At 39.0% G+C, this 22,468-nt stretch overlaps 1 protein-coding gene across 1 annotated transcript in view; it reads right to left on the bottom strand.

Annotated features, from left to right (window-relative positions):
• Positions 1-14,489, bottom strand: part of LOC104510824 (eukaryotic translation initiation factor 3 subunit H) — a gene marked incomplete at its 5' end in the record, with an annotated part of 51,683 nt that extends 37,194 nt beyond the window's left edge. Inside the window, one exon of the mRNA XM_010153199.1 lies at positions 14,333-14,489. Coding sequence (XP_010151501.1) covers positions 14,333-14,489 — 157 coding nt within the window. The remainder of the gene's footprint in view (positions 1-14,332) is intronic.
• Between the last annotated feature and the right edge of the window lie 7,979 nt (positions 14,490-22,468).

Raw genomic sequence — 22,468 nt, 5'->3', positions numbered from 1 at the left:
AGGTGGCTCTAGCTTATTGTATGCCACACAGTATTTCAAGTGGCCCATTTAATAGATTTCCAGGTGTCAACAAAAGAAGGTTTGTTGCCAGTTCTTTCAATTCTGGCTCTGCTTATATATCTGGTGCCTTTTGATAAGAAGGTCTAGTTTAAAAAAAAAAAAAAGCTAATAAATACTTATTTTAAGAGCCAGGCTTTTTGCCACAGTTGGCAAAACCACAGAAACCAATGCGGCTTTGTATTATTCACTATCTACATAAAGCTAAGCTAATTACAAAGGAGATACCAAGTGACTCATGTTTGCCAGTTTTCTGAGGGACCGTGTGTTTGTCCTGGAAAGCTGAAAACATTTAATAGCAACTTTCAGAGACCTTACCTTCAAGTTTCAATTAAAAACACAGTCCATATTTTTATCTACTTTTGAAAGTCTTCACCTTTAAAAGGAGTGTAAGCTCTGACAGCGAGCAGACAAAAAGGATGATCTGACATTTATTCTTCATTTTAACTTTAGGCTTTATGCATCCAAATACATCAATTAGTTTTTCCACTTGAAGCATCATTATAAGAAAAGTGGCTCAGAAGATTCAGTCAAACGTCACAGAATGGAGCACTGTGAATAACAGAAACTCGTCTTCAAATATAATTTTAAAAAGTAAAACCAAGAGCTCAAGTTTCTACATTTGAGGACGGAGGGACTTTTTGGTTTTAATTCTACATCACTGCATCGCAGTGGAATTTTACAAGGAACTCTGTCATCCCTCATACTGCCATTATTTCAAGTGGTGTCTTGCTTTCCGCCCCCTGTCCAAGCACATTTTAATTTCTGATCCACTATTTCAGTTCCTTCTGAAACAAAACAGTGGATAAAATTTTTGCATGGAAATCAGGTTTAGAAATCTACCATTTGTAAAATGCTATGGCATTTAGCCTTCAAACCTCCATTTCCCTTTCAGTTATAACTGAAACTTCAGTTTCCAAATCATCCAGGTACAGATGCCAATATTCCACTGAAAGCCATTACGACCTGGCCACCTAAACTCCTGTGCCGTTTCTAAGATGTTTGAGCAAGTATGTGTTTGTACAATGTTTAGGACACCCAGAGCCTGCTGACGCCTCTGGGCATGAGCACAATAAAGCATAAATCACTTGGCGCTTCCCAGTTCGAGAGCTTCACAGCTTTCAGGATGGGAGCACTAACCTTGTTCCAATTTGCATGTAAACACTTCTTACTCCCACTCTGCACTCATCTCCTTGACATTCCTCTTATCTTCAGCACTTGGTGCCTATTGGAAACCACTCCTCTATGCCTCCAGTTCTAGTTTCTGAAAATTGATCAATCCCAAACCAACCCTCAAGTGTCTTTTCGTCTCCTTTTCCGCCAGCAACAAACCACTCATGATTTTTGACACTGTACTATTTTAAAAAACACATGACCAAAAGACCAAACAAACAAACCCTACTTCCAAGGAGACATTTAATTCTTTTTCTTCTTTGTTTTGAAATTATTCTTCCTGTTTCTGAGGAGAATTGCCACTCTTGGTCTAGTTCCTGAATACCTGGTGCTGTGACCTTGTCTGTCTTTCGCATGATGGGAACTATGTAACTACACAGAAACCCAAGTTTACAAAATCCTCCTCAGCAGAATTAACACAATTTAAAAAAAAAAAAAAAGTGCTGCCCTTGTAGCTTTAATTACTCCTTGCAGAACTCAGGAATATGTTTTTCAACCACAAGAATCACTTGGCTCAGGGGACGAAGACCTTCAGCTTTTCCTGAGTAACAAAGACCTCCATTTTTAAGAGTGCTTGTTGTTCCACTGCGTGAGAAAGGCATTCGAGCCTCAGTGTGTACCAGGAGTGGCACCCAGTGTCCAAACTGCATCCTTACAACAGTCTTCAATTCCCTTCTCAAACAGTCTTTCTTCCCTCATTCCTTTCTCCCAGGCTGCAGCCACAGAAAATCAGCAGCTCTGAACTTAAACTGTACATTTCATAAAGTGAACTTTAAGTAAAGCAGTTTACACAAAGATTTTGCCAAACTTTTTTTAATCAACAGTGCATAGATTAATCAAATTTTCAACTATTTAATATGGAGCACAACTCTTGAGTCTGATAAAATTCTTCAATTAAACCTTACAGCTACAGACTTAAACTCTGAAATCAACATTTGTGTAGACTATGGTTTTTCAACTGTAACTGACTTAATGGCCACAAGCTGATTTATTCCCAATCATTGGTATTGCTTTCATAGCCCAAACCAGTTTTCCTAGATGCACTTGGTTAGAGCAAAACTGACAATCACTTGAAGAATTATGAAAAAACCCTTAATTTCATGTTTTGCAGCTATGCGGGATTTTAAAAGATCATCTGTTGTGCTTGGCTAAGACAACTGAGTAAAAACGAGAGTAACAAATCCAGCAAATTAAATCCTTTTTTTTCCCCTCCCAAAAAAACTGATCAGAGGGATAACACCTGGATTTAAACAACCTGAAGTTGTAGATTCAACGCCTGAAGTAAGCTATAAAGGAAGCTTCCCCCAACCTGCTGCAAAATGTGAGTGAAAGAAAAAAACAACAACAAAAAAAAAACCCAAACCCCAAAACAAACCATTCAGAGTTACACAAACTGGATTAAGATAAACCACAGGATGATTAGAACAGTATCTGAAAGCATTAAACAGCTATTACTCTCTCTGTAGGTACAGCAATACAACCTCCCAAAAAAAAAAAATCCACAAGAAAAGCAAACGTGCTAGAGGGAAAATAGAAAAAAAAAAAAATCACCATCTATTTCCCTTTACATGTGGAAGTCAAATTGCAAATACCCCTTTCCTGGGTATTTGCAGGTCAGCTGGTCAGTTCTCCTGTTTCACTAATATCAAAACCTAAACCCCAAAACCTCTCTCCCCTCAAACAAGGAAGCCTTTAGCTTTGCCCACCTCCCTACCTGCCTCGCGCGTGCTTGTTCGAGGAACCTCTTCAGGAGTCAAATGCCTTATACTGAGCATTTGAAATTCTGAATTCATGAGAACAGAAAAACCAGACCTCAGTTATACTGCAAATATCTCTGAACCAGCTTTTCTTTCTAAAACAAAGGCACAGAACTGGCACAGTATGACAGCTTATCGAGAACTCTAAAATCCTGACATTCAGTGTCTGTCGTGCCTCCCTAACGTACCCCTCTCATTTCCCTGCGGAATAAATGCACGCTATAAAAGCTCCAAGATACATCGCACGGATTAGGGTTCAATATATAAAACTCTACATACACACATGTATGAATATAAATATTTTTACATATGTATTCAGACACATATTGAGTAATATGTTCAAGCCTTGTTGAATTATTTCCCCATCAAGATTTATTTTCTTTCAACGAGACTTCCACTTGCAAAAGCATGCCCACATTGCACGGCCAATGTATCTCTGTTAGGTGCCTAATATGGCCAGGGAAACCATTTTGATTATTCTCTGCCCGCTTATGCATTGTCCTACAAAACAATAAGATAGAACAGCAAGAAACTAGCAATTAAGAGAGTCTGAATGCACATCGGGAATCACTAAAATCCACACTAGCCAACTCAGGAACAATATAATATGGCTTATTCATCAGTCATATTAGGATTGTTAGCAAGTGTTAAAAAATTATCCTTAGCACATGTCCCTTATGACCTAAATATATCGCACAAAGAACATGCCCGTCTTGTTCTCTAAAAAAGTTTGAAGAAATCTTTCCATTTCTATTACTGACTAAACCTCCACAATGCTGCATGTTGGCTATAAATACGTGCATCAAGGATTTCTCCTACTAAACCTACAAAAACGTACGAGTATTTTACTGAAGAGTAAGCAATCGATTTTAATGTGTATTTTTCTGCTGCACGAATTTACGCTGAACTGAAGCATGTAATCCAATAAAAGAAATCAAACTGTGTATTCAGCAAACAGGGAAACAAAAGACAAGCTGCAAACTACAGCAACTTCTCGACTAACACATCACAAACCAAAATATAGTAAATGTGTTGAAGTCAGATGGGTGAGAACCACCTTATTGGCAATAAATACTTTTTGTAGATACAGTCAATAAGGAATTATATAAATTTAACCTACTACACACTGCTGCTTGTGCAGCTATGCACAGCCTCCCATTTTCAGTAGAGCTGTTAAGAAGTTTGTCATTCCTTAAGTTTTGCCGTTAAGATTCTCCACACTGGCTCACCAGACTACACAAAAACGCAAGGTTTGCTCAGCTTGAGTTTTTTCACTTGCTCCATATATTTTTACTGCAGCACTGGATTTCACAACATACATTAATCATAAATAAATAATGCTGAAATATAGAGCTAAACTTAAACTCTACTAAGGATATTTCTCTTTTCTAGTGAAGATTAGTTTTTGTCTAAAAACTCTTTTCAGTTTAGTAATCCTTGTGAATCAATTTCTTGTGCCTTCCACTCCACTGCTGCAGTAGGTTTCCTGTTAGCAAAATGGATTTCAAGTCTGTTCCTCAAGTATTCAATTCAATATTCAGTACTGAACCATGGGCCAGGAATGCGTCTCTGTCTTTCCATCAATAAAATAAATATAAATGCTATAAACAAAAAAAGTGCGATTTGGGTTTAACGTGTTCCGTACCTTGAGTATGTATGATTTTCTTTTAGAAGGGAAAAATGCTACATAATTTTTCCAGATTATGCAGTTGAGAAATCCATAAAACTTTAGAGAGATTTTTCTGAATTCACGACTACTTTTTATTTCAATCAGTCGCTATTATTTTTCACCCAGACATACTGATTTGAATTGTTGTTCAATAGAACTATAGTAATTTCCTTCGTTTTCACTCTCAGAATAAAATATTAGCACGTGGGATTCGTTCATTTTACCATGCTTTTCTTCAGCTCCCTCAGGTTTATTGCAGCATTCTTCAGGGAAGGAAATGGCTAAATACTTGCATTAGCAGAAAAGGAAAGGAGGGGGAACGGAAAGAGGCAATAAGGAGGTGTTAAAAGAGCACTCTCTTCCTCTTGGTCCAGTCACACTGGGAAAAGTGTTACCAGCAGAACAAACGAGCGTAGAGTCAAAATACCTGGCCAAAGCTATAGGGGAACACAGGGAGCATGAGCAATCCATCTCTCAAGAAAGGACATGCCACAGCCCAAAACAAAACGCACAGAAAGCCGAGTGATCGACCCAGGTAGACCAGTGGAAATGCCCGCTTCTCTAGCATGCTGGCTGGACCGAAGGCTCAATCAAGGGTGAAGAAGTAGGAAGTTTTTACCAGAACTGACATCACCACCTTACACAGTCTGGGCTTCCTTCTGGATGGCACACAGAGGTAGCCTAAAGCTCCTGCTTTTTCAACCTTTAGGCACTCAAGGCAGCCCTTACCTCAGTTAGGTAAGATGAGTACAGGATCTACCAGGATGTCTATTAGAAGTTCTAGCGATTGCCTTACTCTTTCCTTAAAATACCAATGGTTACATCCAGAGTTTTTTCTTGAATTGTGGTAGAGCAAAATTCAAATGCCCAGTAAATTATAGAGTTGGGGGGGGGCCAAGAAAAAGCCAGCAAGTTTCACCTTTGTCACATGTTCACAGCAATATCGTTTCATAAACTAATCTGTAATAGAGCAGCTAAAATAAATTACTTGGGAGTCCCTGCATTTAACAGGAACTCTCACACTAGAAGCTGTTTACTGTAGTATTTCCACAGGTTAATGATAAAATACAAACACGAAGTCATTTGCATCTGTGGGATTTAAAGTGTGGGGGAATATAAAATATTTTATTTCAGATTTTTTTAATTTTTCCAAAACTGAACAAATAATATATTAAATGAATCTGTAAAACTCAACCTTCAGATTCTTGATAACTCAAAATCTGTTTTAAAGAATTTGAGTACTCAGGGTAAGTAACCTGTACATTTTCTTTCCCCTAATAAACAATAAGCATAAAACAATAGTTTCAAATCACCATCACAAACTATATTATAGGCAGAACGTTCACAGATTGATGCCTCAAATAAAAACACACATATTAAACATCTGAATATTCTTTTATTATTTAATTGGTTATCCTCTCCTGTGCACTCTAATGTCTTTAGTCAGAGTTGAGCTGATATTAGCAAGAAAAATCTAATTCAGAATAGCTCACTTGTAATACTTAAATTACAAAAAATAAAATATATTAGACTTTTATTTTGCTGATTACATAAGAATTAATGAGTTTCTGCAAGTGTTACAAAACTATATGACATATCCATATAGCAAATGATTGTGTATCATGGTTATAAAGAAAGAATACAGTTACGACAGAACACAAACTACAAAGTAAAAATCTCCTGGCTTCAAGTTCAAAACTTGCATATAGTGAAATGGTTGAATGCAAAACTGAGCTAGATGCAGTCATCCAGCTTGTTCTAATGCTACTTAAAGATAGTTACACTCAGTAAACTACCTATCACTTCAACCAGATGCTTCTCGAACTTCATTTTCAGGATTACTACATGACTATCCTTGAGCATAATTTTTAGGAAAGTTCAGCATGAAAGTTTATTAGATACATTAATATCCATTGCAATCAGATTATTGAACAAAAATCAAACTATGGCTTCATCTTTCAGGAGCTACACAGCCACAATGTTTTCATGTTTAAAACTGCTCAAAGAAAAATGCCATGAACTGTGTTTTCTTAAAAAAAAAGATAAAGGATAATACAGCATTTCTGCATTTAAAAGCAAATTACACTAGCCTCTTTTGCAGCAAAATCTTAATGGAACTGAATTTAAATAAAACTTTAATGTGCTTGGTGCTTTAAAGAGAAAAATTGTTTCTCTTTTTGATTCGAAATTAGATGTTGAACAAAACGATTTATCTACCACTTTAAAGCATTGCCTCTACAGTAAAAATCAACTTGGCAATCCAGAAATGCAACAAAGCAATTCAGGCAATACTATCAGAAGAGGAATAGTTTATATGCATTTTTTAAGTCTACAGAGTCCAGCAGTATAAACCTACTGAAATAAGGTCTTTAAGAAGACCCATCCCACGCGCTAACTCCTCTTTCTCAGTTACACGTGGTAGAATTGGGAAGTTAAGCGAACCTGCAAAACAAGAAAGCTCCTGTTCTGCTCTGAGGATAGAAACGCACACACCGGAGTCTCTGAATCACGTTCTACCGCCCGACATAGCCCCTTAGAACACGCAGCACAGTTAGGCTGATTTCAGAAACAACCACCCCGTGAGCTGCATTTAAATTCAACGCGCTTTGTAACATGTTTTCGGGACTCGTTTGTGCAAAAGGTTCTACGAAGCCCCTCAAACGAAACAAGGTTTACGTGAGCCCTGGGCTCTCCGGCGGGGCGCAGCCCAGCCCGAGGCTCGTGCGCTGGGCAGCAGCGCCCTCTAACGGGGGCTCCGCCGCCGCCTCGCTGCCCCCGGCCGGCAGCACTGCGCTGGGGTTACGCACACCTACTCTTCGCACCCCTCTCTTCTGTTTAAGATCATTAAAAGCACTTTTTCTTAGGGCTTTGTATTATAAAACCACACTTCGGGGTACACTGCTTTACCTGATATAGACAAGTCCGTGTATCGGCACATACAGGGCGCTGTGCCTTGAAAAGCAGCACTTCATCCCAATTTCTTCTTCTTTACCCAATAAAAACTAAAACCTCCAGAATAGTTTGAAAAATTTACACGAAGCATTTAACACGCTGCATGGCTGCTACTCCACCGCACCACCACAGTGACCAACCGGTGTCAATAGAAGTTCCCTTTGAGGCAACAAACCAAGAACTCGCAGTAGTGCCAGGGAAAGTACAAAACCCAGGTGTGATCAGCAGCTTTGTTAAAGAACCTTGATTGTTACATGACCATTAAGCACACCTAACAACCAACCTCCTCGACAATCAGTATATTCCAATATCAGCTCTGGAACCCACAAACAAAACCCAAAATATGGAAGACTAGATGAGACTGTTCTGCATATTTACCAACTGATCATTCACTCTGTCATAACCACCTGAACTCTTCATACAAATGAATCCTTGCCAAGTCTGCAGACTATTTCATGTGCTCTTTACATCCAAATGATAAAGAAAAAATTCCAACTTAAAATTAAATATCCTTTTCACATAGAGCACAAAGTGAAATTTCATAAATGCACACACAAACCTAACGGGCTTTTGCCAGCACTTAGTAATTGAAAAGTCAACATTTACATGGTATAGCTTTCTTCCTAAATTACTAGAGGAACTTAGGAAAAACACGGTTGAGGAATTCAGATAAATTGACTACAACTGGCCAAAGAACGAAGGCTGCAACTTAAGAGGTTTGGGGTCATCTGCTCCTGTCCTTAGTGAAATAAAAATTGAAATTCATATAACTGTATTTCTGCATTTCATAAAAATTCCATTTTATTATAAAACAATACACGACCTTCAGTATTTTTGCCAACTGTTATATCTAAGAGAGAATAAACCTTAAAATAAAATTGTCAGCTAAAATTGCATCTGCCTATTCAGAGCACAGTTACTGCATGCTCAAGTTCTGTCCTTCAACAATGCAACAGAAAGAAAAGATATGCCTAGAATGATAAACCTTTGAGCTACAATGCTAGCAGATTTGAAATGGGAATAACTGGAAGGTGTTTTCACAAGAAAAACTGACAAAATTTAGCCTGGACAGAAGCTTTTACAGGAAGGAGATGAATCAGCACAGCTAAGGCGTCTGGGATCTAATGATATCAGGACTTCTACAGCAATACCAGCAAAGAAATCCATCTTCAGAGTCCATTTGGTCCCTACAGGTGTAGACTTACTGTCTGGGAGATTCTGGTTTGCCCATACAGAGGTTTAAAGCACCTCAGGGATTCATATCACCTCTCTAGTTGTACTCACAAGGCTGTTTGTGGAATTACACTATTAACTTAATGAAATTTAAAAAACTCTAACTCTAGAAGACAGTAGTCTTTTTTAGTAAGACGCTTTTTGAAAAGCCCGAAGAGTCCACCAACCAGCACCACACCTATGCACTGAGACACAGTACCCTGGAAAGCGTTAAGAACTCCTGTGACTTTGGTCTTGAAGCCCCTATAATGTCAAACCAGTGCAGGAGACCAGAGGCTTCACTTCAGGAAATGAATCCCCAAGAACAAGTCCCCTGATCAAACAGGAGGGCCTCAACACAGCCAACACCACTCTGTTCTCACTGCCACAGACAGCAGTTCACAAACACACATCCAGGTCATTGCTTTATCTTAAATTAACTTTTCTAAGCATGTTCCTTTCAGCTACTTGAAGCTCTCTGTGTCTGCGAGGGTCACCTACCGCAGGTCACCGTGCTGGCAACACTAGAGTTAAGACTCAGCAATACGAACTGCTGACACCCATGGCCAGTTAAAAATGGAACAAGTACTATATAGGAGCTACAACATGTTTCGCCATATGCAACCGCATTTGTGTGAGGCTAAACAGAAGCCACAAACAAAGAAAAAGGTAAGCATTTTTTGCTGGAAACGTTGAACGATGTTATTTGTAGCTGTTACTGACTGATGATAAAACTAAACAGAACCAACAGCACAGAAAAATATAGGTATTAGAATCTTTAATCTAGATTAGCAGATAGATCTAGATACTTCTAACCTGAAAACTGAAAAACAAAATTAACCTTCTCAGGTAAGAAAGCAAAAATCATGGCAGGAGTGGGAAGGCAGCAGTATCCTTTCATCCGTAGCATTTCAGAGGGAATCTAAAACTCTGCACAGTTATAGAAGAAAAAAGTTACAGCCTTCTAGAACTTATTTTGATGTATAATTATATAACTGTCTCAAAGTTTCTACTGGCACAATTACCACAGCACTTCATTTATTGTATTTTAGTACCTTACTTAACAAAGCTGAGGTACCAGGTTGAAATAAAACCTGTTTCAAAACACTGTCTCACAAGATCTACAATGAATTACAAGATGTATACTACATTTTTAACTGTTGCTTTCCATGAAAGGAATATAAATTTCCTTTAGCACTGAACATAAAAACAGCGAAGTGCAAAAGACTGAACACGTCACTTAGAAACATGATTTATAGCCAAGAATAACACATTTATTTCTTAGGAGGAAAATACTCCTCACCCATCACAGCTTTTTTTCTAAACCTTAACTGAAGTATGTTCAGACAAAAGTGCCTTAAAGTGAAAGTAATTCTCAGAAAAACCACCCTCACAAAGACAAGCTGGAGTACTGCACCATTTCATAGAAGTGCCTAAGGCAAAAATCCATACAGTAGAAATCTGATTTTCCCTAAACAAGAGCTCGACCCATGGGGTGGAAGATGGGGGCAAGGCCCAGGAATTGGGGTTCTACATGTAGATAGCTGAAAGGATCTTCTTAAAATTAAATATCTGTGTTTGGAGAAATAAATTGAATACCTACAAGGATTTAAGGGCACAAGTAGTACTGAAACAGTTATCTGAAAAGTAAACGCCTGGCAGAGTGCAGCCCCAAAATATCAAACATTCGTGTTGAAGCATCTTTTGCTGAAGACTCAACCACATACCACTGTTCTGCAATTTTCCTCCATTAGCTCACACATCATCAACTAAGCTTCACCTACAGATTTCTAAGAGTTGAACCCTCCCACCCCCTCCAAAACTCCCGTGCTGCAGCAGGCCAACCTAAGTGTTTAAGACTTCCCTGACAGGGAAATCTTACCAAAAAAATTACACTTTTTGCAAAGAATCTTAGGAAGACAACACTGCAGGAGAAACGTTCTAAGATGAAAGACACCTGTGGATGCATAAATGGTAGATAATTCTCCTAGATGCGTAGTGAGAATTACCGAGTTAAAAAACCCCTCACGTGTTCTATAGTTTCTAGAAACAGTCAAATTCAAACTAGACTAAAAAATGTTCTTACACTAAAAGAGTACATTTGGGTATACTTTTTTTTAAAAAATCAGGTATTTCATCTTTGAAGGAATTCTGTTGCAGTAAATAGTCAAAACTTAATATTATCTCAGGCATTAGCAGCCAGAGACAAAATGGCACCATAACAAAAGCATATCTGAGCATATCTGAAGAAATGGTTCTTGCTAACAAGTCAGAAATACATCTTTATCAAACTGATTCTTAAATGTCACGCATACCTATTTCAAGTTCAAATCAAGGAGATTTTCTTAACACCCTCAAAAATGTGTTTTATATTAGATTTGCTCAGTTTAAAAAAAGGAAAACATTTGCTTAAATGTCTCTTGCCAATTATCCAACAGTTCATTTGCTCAAATATCACTCTCCTGTACGTAAGAACAATTCTCAACAACGGTCACCGAAAGACCAAAAGGCAAATCAGTATTTTTCAGGTGATCTCTTCCTAGAGCTCCTGCAAAATGACACAGAAGAAATTAATGGTTGCGGCGTACTTATTCATCTCTCAGCATAGCAGATTAGGAGTTTGCCAACAGATAACCATACCATGGTTTCTCCCCATTTCCTCCCCTCAGAAGAAGGGCAGCTGGGGTAATGTGGCCCTTCAGCCAGTGCAGCAGCCCCTGCATCAACAGGAGATCAAGTATGACCAAAGACCACTAATAAATGCTTTTTCTGCAGGCCCAGAAACTTGCAATGTCTATAGGATTGTTCCTATTCCAGAATCTTAGACAAGGGGGAAATTATAAATAAAAATATACACTAAGAAAGAAGAAGAAACAATATAACATTAATGTGACCAAAGAGAACAATGTCAGCTATCATTCTGGGTGGTGGAGGCACTGAAGTGCCAAGACCCATTTATCACAGAATCATAGAATGGTTTGGGTTGGAAGGGACATTAAAGACCACCCCCTGCCATGGGCAGGGCCACCTTCCACTCGACGAGGTTGCTCAAAGCCTCATCCAGCCTGGCCTTGAACACTTCCAGGGATGGGGCATCCACAGCTCCTCTGGGCAACCTGTTCCAGTGCCTCACCACCCTTTCCTTAAAGAACTTCTTCCTGATATCCAATCTAAACCTCCTCACTTTCAGTTAAACCCCATGCCCCCTTGCCCTGTCACTACAGGCCCTTGTAAAAAGTCCCCCCCAGCTTCCTTGTAGCCCCTTCAGGTACTGGAAGGCTGCAGTAAGGTCTCCTCGGAGCCTTCTCTTCTCCAGACTGAACAAGCCCAATTTACTTTCCATCCACCTCTCTGGGTCTGAATTTGTGCAAATATATAACACCAATTATGCTACTGATGTAACAGAAGAGTTTTGGGGGAAGGGAGGTGGCTTGTTTGGTTTGGTTTTTAGCATCCTGAATTTTAAGGTGCTGACACACAAGAGATTTCTCTGCTGGAGTATCTGTATCTAGAACAAAAAAACAATCTTTTGAAAACCTAGCAGTATGCTTGCATAGCTCCAGGGAAAACAAACAAGGAGTGTTTATAAAACATTGTTCGTTTTCACATTAGCAAGACAGAAGACAACTCTATATAGAGCCTAAAAAGGCACCTAACACTCAGCTGGCAACCTCAAGAGCCATTTTGTTTGGGTTTTCACCTCCCCTAGCCTCTACCACACAGGTCACGTGGCTGAAGAGGACCTAAGTAAAGGGAATGCAGAACTAACATGAGTGCTGTGTCTCCTGAATGGTTCAGTCTATTAACACTAGTTCAGTGAGAAGAATACAGAGAGGATGTCTCTGTGACCCATACGGTAGAGGCTAGGGAAGAGGAAAACCAATAGAGAATGGCTCCTGAGGCTGGTGTATAGGCTTCAGCACAGGCAAGCGCCACTGACCTGGCTGCAAACTCCCTATCCGTGCTAGGAGCATGCATCAGCGTCACTGTGGTAGGTTCACTTTCCACCATGGCTAGAGTTCACTCTTCTCTCTGTCCCTGCAGCATGGGGACAGAAGGCTAAGGCATCCAGGTGAGGGAAGCTCCACAAGCATTGCCTTTTGCACCTTAATGCCAGGATTACTGCCTACTTGCTAAGAGGGAAAAAGAGTCACTTTCTTGGAATGAAGTTTCTCCCAAGCAGAAACAGTTGAACCTTGCATGCAAGATCACAGGCTTACAGCTTCAGCATGGTAGTCATCATACGGTGAGAGGAACCCATCTCAGAAACTAAGAAATTCATTTCACCCCTTGCTTGCCTGTCTGCTCCATGGAAACAATTTAGCCATTTTCTACAGGGAAAACTGAAGCGTGGGCTCTAATTAAAAATTTAGATTACTCCAATCCTTTTAAGAGCTCCAGAAGAGATGGAATCTTTAAAACTTCTTTTTGGCTTTACTAAAATGTAATTCTGACTCAAGCACCATATCAATGTAGGACAATTACATTCCCTTGAGTCTTGCTTCAGTTTTTTTTCACACAGTATGTTGTATAATTCCACAACAGAAGCAATAAACAGCTGAGAAACGTTACCAAGTGGCAAAGAATTCTTAAAATTATCCCTGTTTCAAAGGCAGAGTCTAAGATTCTTTTTAATAAGATAAAATATTAAGAGCTCATTATAAACAAGGAAAAGCAGTTTAGACTTTGAGTAATCTCACTCACACTGAATTATCAAAGTTAGAATCAAGCTCCCAACCGCAACTACTTTGACTGAATTGCCTCCTTAGCTACTCCTGAAGTTAAACTCTTTTTAAGCCCTAACAAATAAACATTTCAACTAGTATCATTAAATACACACACATATATAGAACACCAAGATTAAAATAGTAAACTCTTTTGAGTTTACTTTTTAAGCTTCATATCATTCTGTGTCAAGACAAGTGTACTGACTTACAGTGACAACAGGAAAACATCACTAGGACCAGCAAGGAAACACCAAGACAGTCAGAAAACACTGACGCTGGTCCCAGCACAACTGGAAAAGCAAAAATATCACCCAGATTTCAAGCTACTCACTGTCTCAAATTTAAAAAGCTCTGCAGGCTTTCAAGGAGTGCTTAACACATATAAATGAATCCACAGAAAGGCAATCTATATGCCTGACTATGTACATGTACATATACATACAGATATATACACACAGCCATTTTCATAAAAAGCTTTAAAGTCTATATGAATTATAGACTGGAAACTGATGTGACTTCCTTATTTTAGAGTAAGCCTGTCCACACAGGATGTCCATATAATACAGCGTTTATCCCTATATGATCCTTACATAGAAAAGATTTCTGTTAGATATACGGGATGGTTGACAGCAACCCTCAAGGCAAACAAAATACCTCAAGGCAAACAAAAACACTCTGATCACACACAAGCTTCTGGTCACTGTAGGGGGGAAAAAATTAATCCTTTTTTGCATGTAAGGGTTTGTATTTATTTACCTAAAGTTTTGCAAAACTGCAACCATTACCTTCATCAAATTCTGCATCATCTTCTGTATGCTGAGGGAAAGGGAAGCAATTTGTGATTTCGAGTCTGTCATCCACCACAAGACCCAGCAGCACTCCTTGGACAACTTCATTCCCCTGTCCTTCTTCCTGGTAATGTTTAATGATCTTTAACACAACCTACAACACAAAGACAAGAAAACCACATTATGCAATGGGTATTTTTGCCCTCAAACTATATATTTGGAATTTTTAAACTGCTGAAGTGTTGCAGAGATTAGAGCTGCAAATCAAGCGAGGTACTAGCTTAAACACATGCAATTTTAATACAGCTTGAAGAACTGGAGGCCATTCTAATATTACAGGATAAAAAAAAATTCTGAAACACCCTTCTAAAATGAAATATTGATTTTTTTCACTCTACCTTGTTGCTGTAACTGTTAAAAGCTATCTTGCAGGGGCAATAAGCTCCCTCCTCAGGGAAACATTGCATAGGAAACTATTAAAACAACGGAGGTGACAGCCAAAGCTAGTAGGAAACTTTTTAAAGGCACAAAATATATCAAATTTCAAACTTACATCTCACTGTGGTTTTACTTCACATGTTAACATAATTTATATTTCTGTAAATTATGTGTCATAGAATATTTAAGAATAATGAATGATAAAAGAGGCACAAAAATTACTCATCGCATTTTTAATAATATAATTCTCACTTCCTTCCCTAAATCCAAACTCTACAATGAGTAATTCTCATGAGATGATAGTGTTAATTCGAACGGTATGAAGAGAAAAACTCAAAAATAGTCTTCAAAAAAATCACTTGCTAGGAACACTTTACACAAGTAAAACTTGATGCTTAACAAGAAGAACCAGAACAAGACAAGACACTAACCACAAACACAGAATTTGAAGATCTTATGCTTTAGACAGTGTGGTTTTGTTTTTTTTCCACCAAACCCTAACCGATCCAAGCAAAATACAACAGAAAGTGTCTAATGACTACATTGTCATTAAAGCAACATCACTTTAATGTCTGTGAGCAAACAAGTTAGTCTAATGGATCTCACCTCCAACACGCAAGAACAGATTTTATACAAATAGTGGTATTTAGTGAACATTCTTGGGGGACGGCGTGGAAGTTAAGCTCGTATTTTCACCCCAGGAACACGTATCTGTTCCCAGCTTTCTTCTTGGCTGTTCAGCAGAACTTTGGCGCAATTTTAAAAACACTATTAATGAATTAAAGCATCACAATATAGGTTAAATGGGAAAAAGGTGACTAGAAAAGAATTCTTGAGAAACAAGAGCTTCATATATGGCCTGCATGTGTGGGGAGAATATGAAATACCTTTTTCTAACTAAGTTGGATATAAGTATCAAACAGGACTAACACCCTGTGATTTCTTGCTTACAATATCACTCATTTGTGCTTTCTTTTGCATCTAGATACACTTGCATTGAAGCTTCTCAAACACCATTTCCCCCCAATACACACTGTCACCCTTCCCTCAAGTCCTTGGAAGCCATACTTTTTTATCCAATTTATTAAAACAGGTCTACAGAGCAGAGAGAGACAGAGAGAGAGAGATACTTTGGCTATATAAATCTCATTTCATGGGAAAACAGTAAGGGAATTAAGATCCGTGGGCAGTAAAGTACAATTCAAGAGTGCTGAAAGCAGTACAGCAAACACCAGTTCAAGATCACGTGCACATAGGAGATGGATGTCTTCTACCACAGAGCCAGCATATACATGATATTCAACTTGCCCTTAGTGTAAAGTTAAGGTTTATCATACATTTGCCATAAGCTCTGTCTTCCACAGTCAAGGAATCCATAACTACCCAGACAGATTAGAGCACGGCATGCTCCCTGCCCACTATAGAACTATTCTCAACATCTTTAAATCTTGTAAGCTTCACCTTTCCCAGTATTTTTCCTCCTCATCTGCTCCTTCAGTTTTCTATGCACACTGACTGTCCCTGTCACTGCAAATCCTGGCTGCCTGTTTGATTCCATTCCAGGAGCATCCGTGATACAATGCCAATTTTATCACAGCATTTCTAATGATAATTGCTCACAGAATGCAGCAGCAAATGAGAAGAGCATGGGCTGTTATAGAGCATCAGTGATTTTTCAGGGAGACAAAACTAGCAGTTCAAAACTCTTAAATGCTAACCAAATGCTCCAATACAGGAGACCACAGAAGGTATTATCCAGGGAGCTACAGACCCCAGTTGAGGCCCACCTGCACGCTTGTTTTCTGTCGGAGTCTAAGAAAGGTAGCAGGGAAGGCCATGAACTCACTACCCTCAATTTCACACCCGTTAGCAAGCTGCAGAAGTTCAGGTTTTTGGCTGCACTGGAAAATACATTAGCTACCGAAATCATTTCATAAAAAGATAAATGAACAAGTGAGAAATGCATCCAATGACACATGAATTTGTTCTTTGTTCTGGAGTTTTATTTAGTGCATCAGACACAAGGCTTTAGTATAGCAGGCTCTTAAACTTGTATTGAAAAACCTGCTGTCAAAATGCTACCATATGACCATGAGGCAAACACGCTCGAACTCGTGTTTCAGTACTAAACACAGACCTTCAAGTATAAAGTAGAACCATTTTTCTAGTGATAAGACCAGTTTCAACCAAAAATGTCATTTCCATTTTTTTGCTAGTCTAGATACAGAAGGAAGAGCTTCTGTATACAAACAATAATGCCATGGCATTTCCCAATTTTACTGTACAAATCAATACTTCATATTGAGTAAACCACACACCCCCCCAAAAAAATGAACACTAACTTGTATCTAGACATTTCCCAGAAAAGATGTTATGTTTATGAAGCATCAGAACAGAATCAGAATAGTCCTATTGGTCTGAAGATAAATATAAGAAGTGCTCATGTAAATAATGCTAGTAACACAACACAAATCATTTTTTCCAAATGACATAGAAAAGCACATCCCAAAGAAATCTAAACGAACACCTGTATAATCCATCATTCAACTAATGCTGATTCACCTTCCAAACATTATTTACAATTCCCATTCACCTATAAACCTACTAAGGGATATTGCCTCTTTGTACAAACTATAATTGGTTTTAAATATCCTTAGACCCTTCTCTGCTATATCATAGAATCATAGAACCACAGAATGGTTTGGGTTGGAAGGGACCTTAAAGATCATCTAGTTCCAACCCCCCTGCCAAGGGCAGGGACACCTTCCACTAGACCAGGTTGCTCAAAGCCTCATCCAGCCTGGCCTTGAACACTTCCAGGGATGGGCCATCCACAGCTTCTCTGGGCAACCTGTTCCAGTGCTTCACCACCCTCTCCGTTAAGAATTCCTTACTGATATCTAATCTAAACCTCCCCGCTTTCAGTTTAAACACATTACCCCTTGTCCTGTCACTACAGGCCCTATATCATTGCTACGTGAAATTACAAGGAACCCAACCAAACTGTTACTGTTATTTAAGTAAGGCAGCTGGGCAACCAGGTAAGGCTATACACTCAATTAGAAAATTTAGCAGTTAGACTTAGTGTTTAATTAAAAAAGAAAATTCATTTCTATATTCTAACACCTCTGAACACACAAGTCAATAATCCTAGCCACTTGTCAGATTTTAATGGCCATTAATCCTCAATTAAAAAAAAAAAGCTTGCAGTTCAGCGGTGCTTTTAATCTTCAGATCTTCAAAGCACTGCTCAAACATTATGAATGAAGTCATACTACAGAAAAGAACCATTCTGAAACTATTAAAAACTTTAAAGATACATATTTTAGCTGTAGAGTACAATGCCAAATTTTAACTTTGGTGACTTCCCGACACCACAGTTGTTCATTTCAAAAGGTTGTATCTCATGACAAAAATTACCTATAACAGGAACTCTCAGCTGAAGTATCATAAGCCTTTGGGGGGCCCTGGGAAGATTCCGCTGTAAGGACATGGATATGGCAAGATGTATTTCTTTAAAAACAGACAACAGCAAATCAAAGCACTGAGGATTCATTTATGATTGTGTTCCAGACAGCTGAAAGTCACCACATTGAAACCAGATTTCCAGTACCTGTGCTGTGTCTGACAGATGCAATATCAAACAAGAGAGCACCTGTTAGCTCACTGGATACATGATGTAACATGCTGATTTACAGTCTTAAACCAAGTGGTTTTGAATGGTTTGATACCATTTTTTCCCCACCCAAGAAAGTGTTGTCAGCACACCCACTCGCACCAACTGCCAGCATCTGGGAGAGGATGGAGAGAGAGTGTGAATAGCGTTGTGTTACTTTTCAAACCAACTGTAACCAACATGGGCATCAAATGTAGAAGGTGCCACAATGCCCACATCCTCTCAATATTTATCATTACTGAAACTGTGATCGATATTTAGCTTGGCAAAACAGTCTTGAAAGCTATTACTGCTAATAGTGTCTGATTTATTTTGACTACATTCATATCACATATGGAGGCTTCTCCATATGAATTCTTAAAATTCAAACCATGAACTTTTATATTTAAGCACTGCAGTATGAGCCATTTTACTTAAAAACCTAGCACAGACAAAGTTCAAAACAGAATCATTAATATATTTTTTTATAAATGGACAGATCTCAGCTACCATGACTAAAAACAACTCATGAGTTTGAACTGTGCTAAAATCAGAGATGCCCAAAATTAAGACATCTACCTGACACACACAATATATATATATAGCAGCTTTGGAAAAGAGTGAGTTAGTTCACCTGTTTAATAATATCCAAATTAAGGATATTAAGACATACCAAATTTTACGCTAATTTAGCAGCCCTGCAGCGTGCCTGCATCCCCAGCACACACTACACCAAAAGTAGATCTACAACCTGCATTGTACTGAAACTTAACCAATTAGCTACACAGAAATTAAATTTAATTAAGCAATTCTGAAATCCTCAGGTAAGCATAGAATGGCTTTGTTTTTAAACACAGACTTGAAATAAAGTAAGAGAAAACTAGAGCAAGATATAGTGAAACATGGGCAATGTTAACATTTTTTAATGGTTCCAGATGAGGTTTTTACACTCTACAGATAAGAGCTTATCCTACACTTAAAAAAGACAAGCTCTGGAAGCTGACCAAGCAAAACCTTGCCTTGAGCTGATCTGTCTCCTGGCTATAGCACCACTTGATAAGATGGTAACAAAGTGTCTCAACTTTCCTGCCAAGAGAAAAGGAACTCTGAAGTAAATTAAAGATACCACTGCAGCGGTTAAGAGTAAGAAAACATATGTCTAATACACATAACGCTCTCCTCCGGACGATAAGGTAGACAGATGTTTACATACACACATAAAAAATTCCAACTTAATCAGGTCAGTCCACAGAAACATGTTCTGGAAAACACTGTCTGACCAATACCGCGTCAAAAGCACGAAATCCACAGTTTGATACCCTAATCTTTTAGGTGCTGGACACAAAGCTTCACGGCACAAGACTGCCACTACATAAAGTCATGCCATGAGGTGAACTGAAGATTAGAGGTGAAATTGAATTTTCCATGCTATACTAACCTTGAGAAATATGACAATCTCTACTTTTCTATATTTACTGGACAGAAAGTAGCACTGAGAGAAGGACTTGGGGGTACTGATAGATGAAAAGCTGAACATGAGCCGGCAGTGTGCGCTGGCAGCCCAGAAAGCCAACCGTATCCTGGGCTGTATCCAGAGAAGTGTGGCCAGCAGGTCGAGGGAGGGGATTCTGCCCCTCTGCTCTGCTCTGGTGAGACCCCACCTGGAGTGCTGCGTCCAGCGGTGGAGCCCTCAACATCAGAAGGATACAGACCACTTGGAGCGAGTCCAGAGGAGGCCACGAAGATGCTCAGAGGGCTGGAGTACCTCTGATATGGGGACAGGCTGAGAGAGTTGGGCTTGTTCAACCTGGAGAAGAGAAGGCTTCAGGGAGACCTTATTGCAGCCTTCCAGTACCTGAAGGGCCTACAAGGAAGCTGGGGGGGCCTTTTTACAAGGGCCTGTAGTGACAGGGCAAGGGGGAACAGATTGAAATTGAAAGCGGGGAGGGTTAGATTAGATATCAGGAAGAAATTCTTCAAGGAAAGGGTGGTGAGGCACCGGAACAGGTTGTCCAGAGAAGCTGTGGATGCGCCATCCCTGGATGTCTTCAAGGCCAGGCTGGATGAGGCTTTGAGCAACCTGGTCTAGGGGAAGGTGGCCCTGCCCATGGCAGGGGGGGTGGAACTAGATGGTCTTTAAGGTCCCTTCCACCCCAAACCAGTCTGTGATTCTATGGTGGGGGGGATGGGGAAATCACACCCTGAATTGACCTAATTGCATATTCTAGGTCACCTGCAGATATTTCGGCATCTTTCTAGATTCTCTTACTCAACAATGCTGATTTTCTGACCATTCCTGACATGATCAATGCCTAAACATTTATTATTTTCTTCCTCATGCTTAACTTTGGAATAAAAACTCTTAAAACTGTTATACCAATGTTATCTCTGAAAAAGAGAAAAAAAAATTACTGTTTTCCATTAAGACCTTCAAATACCTTAAAATAATTGTCTTGACACGTATCTTCAATCCTAAGTATGACTGGGGGCCAAAGAGAAAATGTTTTTTCAATTTCCTGACAATTGATCAGATACTCAGTCTGAACATACTGTACAAAATCTAAGGCCAAAAGGACAAGACTGCGTAGACCTGAAAACCAAGGTAATGTTAAAAATGTTGTTTCTGAACAGCAAGTTCAGAGGTAACAAGTCTTAGCCCTCACTGTTCTATCTAGCAAGTACATTAGTCATCCTTTGGACAGATGGCCTCAAAGGCCCAACAATGTTTCACCTTTATCTTGACTGGCTAAAGAGCTAACTCCAACATTTACAAAGCCTTTGAAAATACAGTGTTTGGAATAGCAAGCTTACCTTTTATGTCACTCAACAGCTAATAAACACCACGTGTAATAAAATCTTATTTCTGAACTTGACAGAAATTTGGGGCTTAAAAACACTAATTATAAAGGAGGCATAAGAGAATGATGCATACCATTTCATACCATCTCAATCAGGTGACAACATCAAAACCTCTTTTTGACATGACAGTGGAAGTTTCCTGGAGCTGAGCCTGGATTCAACTATTATGAACACTGCATATTGATCCGGGGTGGTCCTCAAGCAGGGGATATGACATACATGTTCACACAGAAATTATTAATCGTGGATTCTGTTGGTTTTGTCTCAAGTAGCTCCTCAGTACCAAATCATTTTTGAATTCTACATTAAATTGAACAGAAAATATTTCATCTTCAACTGTAGGGTTTTTTCCAAAGGGGGTGGGAGTGTTGTTACATGTTCGTGTACTATTTGAATACTTCTGAGTATTAGGAAGCATATGAAATGCATCCAAAGCTTTTTGTTCCCTGGGTGACCTATTACATCACTTGGTACCATATCACTTGCTTTGCTTGAAAACCTCAAGATTTCAGATAATTTAACTACAGAAGAGAACATTAGTAACCTTCAAAAAGGAGTGCAGCTCCGTAATACATACATGAGGCTGAAGAAAACTACCCAAATCATAACAGATTATTGATTTAACATGAGTATTTTCTGTCACATCTACTTGGTTAGGAACCCTACGCCCCTGTAATTATAGGAATCTCAATGGTTTTTCATATTACCTCCTGCCTCTTAAAGTGCTTATAGCCATCTAACTCAACACTTTCCTGTGGGTACTTTTGCCAAAAAGACAAAGAAGGTAGTAATATTCATACAGAGCATATACCTTGCCACTTTATCGCCATAAGCGGCTGACTCAAAGCAAAACTCAAAGCCAGTGACAGGCCAAGAAGCATATACTCCTTCCTCAACACTACCTGGGTATGTGCACTCTTTGGGGCAAGGCTGGAAAAGCTGTGCCTTGCTTACCTTGAAACTCAGCCTAGAAAAATAGATGTTCAATTCATTTTCCACTTTCTGTAATTGTTGCACAGACCATGTGTATCTCAGCAATACACTCAATGCAAACTGAATGCAAAGCTTAAACCGCCCATATACAATACTTGGGAATTATCCACTCTTTCAGTTGTTCTGTTATTTCTCCTTTTAAGAGGAACTACTTCCAAAATGCTGTGATTCAAGGGGTCTAGAATTTC

Source organism: Eurypyga helias, unplaced genomic scaffold, assembly GCF_000690775.1.
Source record: "Eurypyga helias isolate BGI_N326 unplaced genomic scaffold, ASM69077v1 scaffold16810, whole genome shotgun sequence".
NCBI lineage: Eukaryota > Metazoa > Chordata > Aves > Eurypygiformes > Eurypygidae > Eurypyga > Eurypyga helias.
The sequence above is the reverse complement of the archived record's forward strand: the minus strand, read 5'-3'. Positions and strand labels throughout refer to the sequence as shown.